Consider the following 11,370-nt stretch of genomic DNA (forward strand, 5'->3'; position numbering starts at 1 on the left):
ATCCAGCTGCCAGGTCACCTGATTTGGGCAGCAGCGCTGTTTACCATGTTCTCACGTGATCTGACAGCGACAGTTAGAGGTGATAATGCACCTCTGTTGCATCGCTGTCATTCTCATTTGGAGCCTCAGAGCTTCCATTTTGAAAGAAAGTTAGTTTTACTGATATAAATACAAACTATTTGGTTACATGCGACTAATATTTGTTAAAACGTCTATTTAAATGGAGTGAACTGACCCGTTTAACAGCATGAGCATGGCCAGATTCAGTCAGGGTGGAAAGGCTGGTCAGGTGAAAGTGTGGAATCGGGTCTTATTGTGCAAAGGAATGCCCTCTGCCCCTCTGAACTCCTCTGCGATGTCATCAAAAGTGCGACCCTTCGTCTCCGGGAGGCGAATCCAGGTGAAGGCAAAGGCGACAAGAGCCACAGCCATGAAGAGGAGGTAGACGTAGGCACCGCAGACTTTCTGTGTGGGCCGGAGAGACATGCAGGGGTATTAGTTTTATTGGGGCACTCCATCTCTTTAACCAACAATGGTCTGTTCAGATCAAACCATTTTGAGGAAGTTCTGGCAACATAATTATGTGAACAACACACTCTCATAAAGAAGAGTAACGTTCACAGGATAGTAAGGAAGGAAAACACGAAAGGCTTTAAAACACATTTTCACACAAAACGGTTAGCTGCCATCTCTGCAGCACTAGATCGAACAAACGCTTCCATGGTTAACTGTTAATTTAATTACTATTATTTCAACCTGATTTTAAAGGATTTAGCAATACTTTATATATATTTAACATCTCCACAATGTCTGTTTTACAGTATACTTTTGTATAAAACAGATTGAACAGATTTATAGCCTGAATTTAACAGCCGTGTCTCCAAGGTGCAAGGAAACTTGCAAAAGCAAACAAGGAATCTACCTCCAAAGTTTCCCCTGAAGTTTAACTCACTCATACAGCCTGCAGGCCAACAGCATAAACCCACCAGTAATGGGGGAAAGAGGAGTGCCAGAACAAACTTCCCTCCCCAGTTCAGCATGCTGGTGAAGGCCATAGCAATGGGTCTGCTAGGCTGGTCGAACAGCTCAGCGGCGATGAACCAGGAGATGGGGCCAGGGCCCAGCTCGTAGGCCGAAATCAGACAGAAAACCAGCAGGACCTGCAGGCTCCTCAACTCTGGGACCAGGTGCTGCACAGTGGATGGACAAATTTGTCTTTTAAGGGTTCAGCGAAATGGGGCTTTCATTATAACCCTCATTGTTTTAAAATCTAATCTCATGTCTCCTGATCTTACCAGGACAGAATCCACTATGGTCATGAGTAAGTTGCACACTGCTATGGAGATGAAACCAGTCAGGAGCAGCCTCCTCCTTCCTGCCCTTTCCATCAGGAAGAACTTGAAAGGAAAAACAAACATGTTTGCCACTCTGCCCACATTTTTATCTCTTTTTGAAACAAGAATGCAACATTATCCTGCTGTGGCTGAAGTTGTTGAATCATTCATGAGGAAATGGAGACCACTCTGTTATCTTTGATTTTGGTCCAGTTTGTCGATGAAATATGACACAACTTGTATTTTTTAAATTAATTTAACGTTTACTGATAAGACTGTGTAGATTATATTGAGCAGCCAATATAATAATTCCATTAATAGTATTTTTAATTATTAATAAAACCACATTTAAGGCAAATCAGGAGCTGAAATGTAAAAGTTATCACTCGACTTTGTACTCACTGCCACCAAAGTGAAGGTCACATTGACAGCCCCCACGCCCAGAGTCAGGTATTTGGCCTGGTCAAACTTGGCCTGGAACATTCGGGTGGAATAATTGATGATCTGGAAGAAAAGAGCAGGGATTTCTTGTAGCTTAGTGGGTTACTGGGACGTCGTTCTGTGTTTTTAGGAACAGGGGTATTGTCTTGACACACTGCCCCAGAATCTGAGCAGGAGCCAGCTGAGCCTGAATAATTTATTGAGCAAATATTGCAGTGCTGTAAAATATTCATCACGCTCTGAGGGAGCCACACTCTTAGAAAATCATTGTTTTATCACCGAAGAGGCAGTGATACAAGACTGACCGCATTGAATCCGGACAGCTGGCTGCCCAGGTTGATGATGAGGACGATGATGATTGGCTGCTTGTAGCGGCGCTTCTTGAAGAACTCATGGATGGTGACTCCGGTCTGAGTGTGGGCGGCCTCTTCCTTCATCTCTTCCAGCTCAGCGAGCACCTTGTCTGCACTGCCTCTCAGCCTCAGCAGGGCTGCGGGGTTAAAACGGCGTCTTCTTTTAACGGGCTGTTGTGGTATATCCACAAAGCCGAGATAACAGAGTGCATTAAAAGCATTTCTACTCTTTGAATCCTGGAAGTCAGCCATGAATCTAAAACCTTCCGCTCATCTCTAATAATATCTCAGCAGGCTGGAGGGTCTCAAGACAGATGCTGTTTTATGCTCCATAGATTGTAAAGCCCCCTGAAGCCAACTGTGATTTTCAATATTGGGCTATACAAATAAAATTGACCAGACGGAATCTGTCTGTGCAGCGCTGTAGGACATCTTTTATATATCTCCAGCTTAATGATAAAATGGAAATAACGTCATGTGAAAGGTGCAGTCAGTGGGACCCACCAGCTTCTGCCTTGCTCTCCTCTCCCTGGTTGATGAGCAGGTAGCGAGGGCTCTCAGGACAGAAAGGCAGGACCAGGTACTGCGTGACGGCTGGGATAAGAGACAGGGACAGCATCATGGCCCAGTCATGCTCTGTACCCAGCACTGTCTCCAGACCAGCCACCTGCAGCAACAAATACAGGAGCCTTGTTTGATTGTTTCTAATATGATGTGTCATTCTTATATCAAATACATACAGAGACAAAAAGAAGAGAGACACTAACTGACTTGATGCTGTCATACTATCATACTGTTATTAAAAGTACATTCAGTGCATAATGGAGGACATAAGAAATTACAGAATTCCTAAAAATGACTGTTCTTTATCCAACCCTGAGGATTTCCAGCACAGCCCTCACCATTCCCACCAGGATGCCCAAGGCGAAGGACACCTGGTTGAGGGTTGCAAAGGCCCCTCTCAGGTTTGTGGGGGACACTTCCTGGATGTATAGCGGATTAAGACTCATCACCAGGCCGCAGAAGAGGCCGAACACCAACCGGCCCAGGATGAGGACCTCGAATGACTTGCTGGCTTTGGAGGCGGACATCAGACACGCTCCCACCACAGAGAGGCAGTTCACTATGAGGATGGAGTTACGTCTGAGGGGAAGAAGAGAGAGATGAAAAAAAAAAACAATGATGATGGAAATTTATAACTTAGAAATAACTTTTTTTTTTTTTTTTTGGCCTTTTTTACCTTCCGTAAGAATCTGCCAGGTATTTGACTCCCAGCGAGCCCAGCAAGGCTCCAAAGTCCTTAATGCTGACAGAGAGCGACCACAGGAGAGTCAGGCTGTGATCTGGCATCGACTGGTTGTGCCTGGCTCTCCAGGTGTGGTTGAAAAACTCCTCGATGATCTAAACAGATGTAAAAGCAAAGAGACGAGCACATCAGGAAGGATGGCTTCAAATGACTTCATTAAAACCTGAATCGTTCCTTGTGAAACAGATGTTAGTGATGAAATCAAACAAGATTGATCACAAAATTTAACTCCGCCATCTAAGTGACTTTTACTGCCAGCATCAGTCATCTTTTCTGGGTGAAGTATCGTGAGGAATGTCGAAAACAACAGTGTGGATTCCTTAAAGGTGAAATCTGAAGAGCTGCCTCAGTTGCAAGCGTTTAGCGCAGTCTAACTGTGAAAAAGCGAAACCCTGCCAAGCCAGCGGAGCCAGGCCTGGAGCCGAGCCGCAGGGTTTCAGGGGATTGTTAAGTTTATTCAGTGTTTTATTGAGGCTGTGAGATACTTGTTTGATGGTCAGACGGTTTTCCAGCCTCCCCCTCTGCATGATATTTTGTGTTGATATTGGCTTTATTCAGAGTATCAGTATTGTTTGAACGACGGTTTCTCTGCGAGGACACTTTGTGGCCTTCCTGCAAATTCTTGTACAATAGATCCGCATTTTTAAACACATTATTTCAAATGAAGTGATTTGTTTGTTGAGAAAGTGAAAATAGTGGAATTTGAAGACAGTGAAGATCAGGAACCGTGAAGCTGGTGGTATCAGTATCGACCAGCGTGAGCCGGCTCACCCTGGCTGGAGCGTTGACGTTACCGGTGTGGTACCCGATCTGCAGGGAGCCGAGCACCGCTGCCAGGATGGAGGTCAGGAGCGTGGCAGTCAGATGGCTCTGAAACAGGGACATTTATTTCTTTACCTTGTCACTTATATAAGATAATGGATGACTTTTTGCTCCTTTTTATGAGCACAACAAATATTTCATAATGTAACTCAGGAGCTCGGTGACTCACCTCACTCACCCCTCGAGGTTTTCCAAACATAAGCAACACTATGACTATTTGTAACGGTCAAGGATGACAGAAACCACAGTATTTTCACACTTTGGCAAGATTTATGATTTGAACTACCACAAGTGAGTGTTAGTGCTGCTTCTGTCAGACTGTGTTTGTTTGTAGAAAAAGAGCCAAAGCAAACAAACCTCCTGAGACGCCATTTTCTTTGGATGAGACAACGACTCACTCCTTCAAGATGTTGTTGCATTTATCTTCTTGACTTGACTTCCTCTGCTGTAGAAACCCCACATTATGCCTGAGTTACAACTTACCACTAGCATAGCATTTTGTAATTTATGTGACATTGTACATATAGCAAGGAGAGACATTATATTAAATAATAAAATTAATATTTTTTCCACACAGACAAATATGCTTTTTTTCCCCTGTGGTGTTCGTTTTCACTTTATAAAATATATAATTTTATGATCTCCCAGCAGCATTAAATCATGACTTGCACATTCATTTTCTTAAATCCAGGCAGAGAGAGATGTCAAGAAATGTGGCATGTACAGAATCCAATAAATCAGTGAAATTATATACTTGCAACATAACGTTTTTGTTTATTTTCAGTTTAGTTTCAGCTAACTTACCTGTGCTGTGCAGAAAAGCAGATGGCTCGTCTTGTGGGATATATAAACCACAAAAAAGTGAGGAGAATAAAGTAACAGTACGAAGTGACACCTTTACCGGCTGTTTACAGACGATGCAGCGTGCAGAAAAGACTTCATATCCGTTATCTCCACCGACGTCAGCTTCTGTATCAACATACACTTTCCTTCATGTTCTCACCCCCGTTCCTGAGTGTCCTACGTTGATCCCGTCTTCATCCCTGAGTTTCAGATAGGAATGTGTAAATTTTCCTGAGTGAACACACCACTATTGGAAACTGTACACACACACACACACACACACACACACACACACACACACACACACAAACACACACACGCAGTGGACCAGTGAGTCCGGTGATGAAGTCACACCCAGCTGGTGAATTTGGGGCAGTCCTGACAGAATGGCAGCTGTGGGCCTCCTCTGGTTCTCATGGACCAGCTGATCGACCTCCTGAACCTTATCTGACTGAGGATCAGTTTATCTGCTGCACCCAAACCTCAAAATAACTGTGCTGGACACAACACAACTGGTCCCAGGTCAGGGCTCAAAGGCGACTCGATTCCATTTGGAGCACTGAGTTGGCACAGCCACATGCTTTAGGTGTGTGTGTGTGTGCATGTGTGTGTGTGTGTGTCCTGTGATGATGTTCACTGAAATGGAAAATTAAAGCGGGATGTCTTTCTAGGAACCAAAAAATGTTTTCAGATTGAACTGTGCATTTCTTTTTTTTTTTTTTTAATTATTCCAACTGATACTGAGATTAACCCAAGAAAAACAGTTTTGCATTTCTGAACCTTATGCCGCAGTTTATAATCACATTTTTTAAAAGATGAAAAAAGTTAACCTCGAAAAGCCACTTTGTTACCGAGTAACAGTTAAATAACCAACATTAGTGTAATTGTCTGGGTTTCTCTCGCTATAGTGTTTCCTAAAGAGCAGTTCTGCTCTGCTTGATACATAATTAAACACCACTGACTGCTTTTTCTGTCTAGGAATCCTCTCATATGTGAGTAAATTGTGGTAGATGCTTGTGCAAGGTAAAAGCTGTTATGACGGAGTCTGCTGAACACATCTTGTAGCTGCGTGGGAGTATTAAAGAAAAATAGTTGCATCTAATGAAGGAAAATAAATCTTCATCCAGTTTCCCTCCTCAGCTAGAAAAGCCTACTTGCTGCATAATGTAATGAATATAGTCTTTAGAGAAATGAAATAGTAGCTACAAAGATAAACTGGATGTAAATGGCAGCAGACTTAATTGCACATTGTGGGTCAGGATTTGCTGACTGAGGCAGAGACACTGTGTGGCGCTTTCAAGGATGGTCTTTAAAGGCAACACCCATCACACAATGCTGTGACAATTTAGAGCCTCAAGGATTTAACAGACAGTACCAGGATGAAGTATACGTGTGTGTGCGTGCACCCTCCTCCTCGTCCTCTAACAGTCCTAATACTGGCCTAAAATGCTCCCAGCTATCTGTCTGCCTGTCTGCCTACATGGAAACTCTGGATGCATCAGTTTCCAACATCTGTCAGTCCATCCTGGAGCTCTGACAGAAGCACCATGCACTTATTAGAGTAATCCCAAAACCAGACTGATCCTGATCAAAGGGATAAAATGAGCGAAGATCACATGAGGAGGAGCGATGGAGCTTTAAGGGCTGAGGGCTGTGTTTTTATGTTTGTATAATCTGGTCATTCCTGTTCATTATAGTACCAGTGATTGTCTGTGATTATGTTTGTGCTCGCATGTGTTTGCGTGTAAATTAATGTGTGAGCCTGTGGGTGTTTTGAGTTTGTGTGTTCACTATATTTTAATGAATGTTTGTTCCAATAGTGTAACCATATAGCACACTTAAGCTTTCCTATTTTTCCCACCTCTGAAGGGAAATATCTAAAATTTTAAGTCTCATTACTTCAGTTTTGTGGTTTTCATGCTTTAGTTTGAGAGCTGATGAATGCCTTATTGGCACGTCCTTTGTTCATTTCTTCACATCAGTGAAATTTAATCTAATCCAGCCTTATTGACTGTTACACAAGTGTGCGTTTTTGTTTTTCGTGCATGTTTGCATGTGCAGACATGTATACTGTATGTGTGCATATGAGGCATTTCCACCAGTAAATACAGGTTATAAGTGATTCTGCAAAATGAAATCATGATGTTAGGCACACACACACACACACCTGCCTCTTGAACAAATCCAAATGGGCAGTGAGTGTTTTTCACTGCCGAGCTGCACAAGCCAAATGAATAAAAGTATGGAGAAGAAAGACGAACTTAATCATAATGTCGAGTGAGGAAACATTCCCCTGCCTCGCCGCAAACCACATCATTTGTGCATGAAAATAATTTTTATCATAAAACTTAAGTAAAATATGTACAAATAAATATGAAGTGGCCCCTGAGGCCTGGAGGTGATGAAAAGCAGATAACTCCAATTCGCAGAAAAACCTGCGCTGCACTGACTCATACAGTATGAGACATACTTGAGTTGTGTTGAAGACAGAAAACAAAAGACCTCCCATAAAACTGCACTCTTAAAAACTCTGCTAGTTTCACATTTCAAATCTTTATTCCTTATTAATTTTGTAAATTATGCACTGCTACGTTCCAAACTGCTGATCGATGTCATCATTTTCATATACTGGATATCTCATATTTTGTACTCTGTGTGATTTATTTTCAGACCTTTGAGAACACAAGATATTGTGCTTTTAAATCACCTTCAAGAAAATACAGTCTGTCCGCAGTCCAAAGTAAATGAGAAAAAGACCCTTTTTCTACAACTGGAATTCTCTAACTTCACTGAAGGTAAACTGGGATTTAGTACTGAATGTACTTGCCCCTTGCTTACACTCATTCTGTATTTACGATGGAAATCTACCCACAAAACCACCCTGATGTCACAGGACTATGTTTAACACCAATCTGTAGTGCCCCGAGCACAGAACAGCAAGTACGAGCACACAACAAAAGAGGGGAAAGAACAGTTAGCATTAGGGGGTAAAATGCGTTGTTCACCTGCAAGCTCTGTTCCTGCAGCTGAGTTCTCAATCAGCGTGTGGGTACGCCTGTCTGGAACATGACCTCTGACCCCTGAGCCCTGGCCTCCCGGCAGGCAACCCCCTGACCCTGTGCTCAGGCTGCTGGGCAGGTGCTGCTGCAGAGGGCATCAAGCACAAATGGTACACTGCGCGCACCGTCATCCCCCCACCGCTAATGTTTGGCTATTGCACAAGCTAATGGCTTCTCTAATTACCTGTAATGGTGTTTTTGATCTGTTTCTAAGTGTTTCAATGCACACAAAGGAGAAAAAACACTACACAAAATTACTCATCAGCTGAACATGTGGTAAAATAATAGGTTGCCGTGTTGGGCTGTCTCCTGCATGCACAGATCGCACATATTTCACTGTGATGTTAATTAAAGATTTTTAGTGAATGAGAACTGGCTCTTCTATAGCTAGACATGCTGAATCAGACTATTTTTTTTGTAAGTGGTAAACCATTTTTAGGAGTAAAATCTGTGAGTACCATCAAATTATTCACACATTGGTAGCTGAGTAGCACCAAATGTCAGAAAACACAAGTTCTAAACTTCCTGAAACAACATCATGCAGCACCTGTACTGCCCACACATCACTTTCAAAACCCCAAATTCCAGTCGTCACCTATGAAACCCCTTTGGTAACCCGCCTACCCTCCACCCCTCGTTCAACAAAGGAGAAAACACACACTCTTTCTAAAACACACACACACACGCACATACATCCCTAAGCAGCTGCGTCATTATAAAACTCTTTTGAACTTCACACTGGAAGTCAAATGCCACATGTGTCAGTACAAGACAGATGTACTGCAGCTGCCTCTTGGCTCCAATTTCATCTGTGATACAAGCCCCCCCCCCCCCCCAATTCCCAAACCACCCCCATTACCAGCAACCTCACCCCCGAAGCCCCCCACCTCCCATCATGCACTGACAACATCCACACCTTTGAAGTCTCATCACTAAATCAGAGTATCTCACACCACACACAAGTCAACAGGCCAAACAAGAGTGCGTCTTTGTAGTCAAGTTTTTACATTCAAACAAGGACACAATTAACTAATTATTCACAGCAGCCATCTTTAGTCACATGTAATGTTCAAATAATGGCACTTGCCAACAGCTTGTCAGTTTTCATGGCGTGCAAACTGTAAACAAATGACACTTGAGTGGCGGCATATGCGTCCACAGCAAAATTAAGAAACTTGCAAGAGATAATCCGTCTTTCAAAATATTTATTGTCAGTTCATGAAATTCAATTGGCGTGGCTGATACTGTGTCGATTGTGTAAACCTCGTGTGCATGCCTGGCTAACAGGGTTCAGTGTGTGAACTTGCAGACTGCAGTGAACCATCTTCACCAATGGGGGTCAGTATGAAACTCCTGCTCCCTCCTCTAGAGTCGTCTGTTACAGCTCTAAATGCTTTTCCATTGCACAAGAGAGAGTCCACGCTGAGCATAGTTCAAATAGATGTGGTACAAAACAGTCTCAGGGTCAGTTCTGTGTTGTTGTTGTTGTTTTTTGTTGTTTGCTGGTGTGATTGTACCACATGTACAAATGCAACCAAGTGGGAAGAGAAGAAAAACATTGCAGTTGCGGAACATTTTTCATATTTCATGATTAAGAAGCATTTTAAAATACTTCCACTTTTTGCGGTTAGGCTAACTTGAATCAAAATGGTTAGATACTTGCAAAATAGTGCATGGTAGCCCCCCACTGTGTGCACTTTCATTCTCTTCACATGCATCTGCAAGAAATAAATGGCAGCTTTATCTGAGATTTTGGTGCTCTGGTAGCCGAAATCAGCTCTTCAGGGCGTTGCACCTCAGCATGAGAACAGCGAGGTGTTAAGAAGTAACTGGTATGTTTTTCAGTAGTTCTGAATGTAGGGCACCTACAGACCTTTTTCTCATTACGGCCGTTTTAAATTTATGTCACAGTTCAGGTGGGAAAAAACACACTACCCAGAAAAGTGATACAACCCATGTGTAATCTACTGCTGTGTGTGTGCCAAGGTGCGGTTCATAAACTCTAGCGTTCTATCAGTCGTTCCCCTCTAAAAACAGCCCTTTTTCTTTTTGGTCCTTTCTATTGTTTAGTCTTGCATGTGTCTACTGTTACACGGGTCCAAACAGCTCAGGAAATAAGGCCTATATTAAAGTGGAGAAGCATTTTCGCTTTCATTGCTTAGCCAAACAGCTGCACTTCAAGCCACATAATTTACATTGACCAATTTCACCCAAAGACAACACGTCTCAGTATTTTGTTTTCCAAAAGATCTAATTTCTCCAGCTATGAATAAGAAATATTGTCAAAACATTTTGAGATGGTCTTGACACGCTGATGGGGCTTTGCAGTGGAAAAGTGGCCGACAAGCTGACAATCTGGGCTTCTCCCTGTCAGACTGACAGTCATCTGTAAGCCCACTTCACTGCACGTCCCCCATCGTGATTAGCAGTGATTACTAGCCCGTTAGGTTGTTTTAGATCTCCCATGTGATCGGCAGCTCTGCAGCGTCTGGAAGCACTTCAGCAGACACACAAGCCCAGTGTTCAAGCCTGGACTGAAGCAGGCACTCAGGAGAGGCTGCACGCTGTCAAAGAAAGACAAGTTTCTTTTCTCAGTCTTGGCCTAACTGCCCAGTTTAAATTAGACCCGAGTGGACTTGTGATCGTCGTGGATTAAGCACCAGATACTGTATACATTCTTGACCACGTGTAGTGACAATAGCAGGAATCATAAAACACAAGCTGAAATAGTCAAATAACCCCACAACGGATAAAATAAACAGTGCTCAGAGCTGACAGCATCCAGTCTGGTCTAAGCATCTCAATGTTGTGAATTAGCTACTGTAATAGCCTAATGTCTGACATGATGTAAACACAGTGAATGTTTATACTTTTTTACAATAAGTCAGAATGACAGTTAAGTACGTGAACACCCATACGCCCACAGAGAAATTTAGTAAAACAAACAAACAAAGGTTATTGTACATATTTACAATGGGAGCCTTTTTTGTCTCACGTTCATGAGCCACTGCAGTGACTCTTGGGTATATGCTGAGAAATACACAACTCAAAAAAAAAAAAAAAAAAACAAGCATTCAGACCACAATAGCAAACTCATGATTCTCCATTTTTGAAACCCAATTGTTCCCAAATGTGATGAGGAAATTCTATTTTTTACATTCCAAAACTTCTTTTCTTCGCTCTGCTCGGTCATTTTGCTATTAATTGGACAC

At 42.6% G+C, this 11,370-nt stretch overlaps 1 protein-coding gene across 1 annotated transcript; it reads right to left on the bottom strand.

The window, feature by feature from the left end:
* Positions 1-285: 285 nt before the first annotated feature.
* Positions 286-4,628, bottom strand: slc2a1c (solute carrier family 2 member 1c). Its single transcript, XM_076749118.1, has 10 exons — positions 4,614-4,628; positions 4,206-4,304; positions 3,369-3,529; positions 3,031-3,271; positions 2,633-2,795; positions 2,081-2,265; positions 1,737-1,838; positions 1,296-1,397; positions 987-1,190; positions 286-465 (listed from the first exon to the last, which is right to left on the bottom strand). Exons 1-10 carry the CDS (start codon positions 4,626-4,628, stop codon positions 286-288), a joined length of 1,452 nt encoding a protein of 483 aa, XP_076605233.1.
* Positions 4,629-11,370: the final 6,742 nt, after the last annotated feature.

The sequence above is a fragment of the Chaetodon auriga genome, chromosome 14, assembly GCF_051107435.1.
Source record: "Chaetodon auriga isolate fChaAug3 chromosome 14, fChaAug3.hap1, whole genome shotgun sequence".
In the NCBI taxonomy this organism is placed as follows: Eukaryota; Metazoa; Chordata; class Actinopteri; order Chaetodontiformes; family Chaetodontidae; genus Chaetodon; species Chaetodon auriga.

Excerpts from the sequence above, each read along its gene's own strand:
- slc2a1c (XM_076749118.1), bottom strand. Across the intron at positions 2,796-3,030 it reads TGGGCATCCTGGTGGGAATG|GTGGCTGGTCTGGAGACAGT; the intron begins GTGAGGGCTGTG and ends TTGTTGCTGCAG. Across the intron at positions 466-986 it reads TCCTCTTTCCCCCATTACTG|AAAGTCTGCGGTGCCTACGT; the intron begins GTGGGTTTATGC and ends CGGCCCACACAG.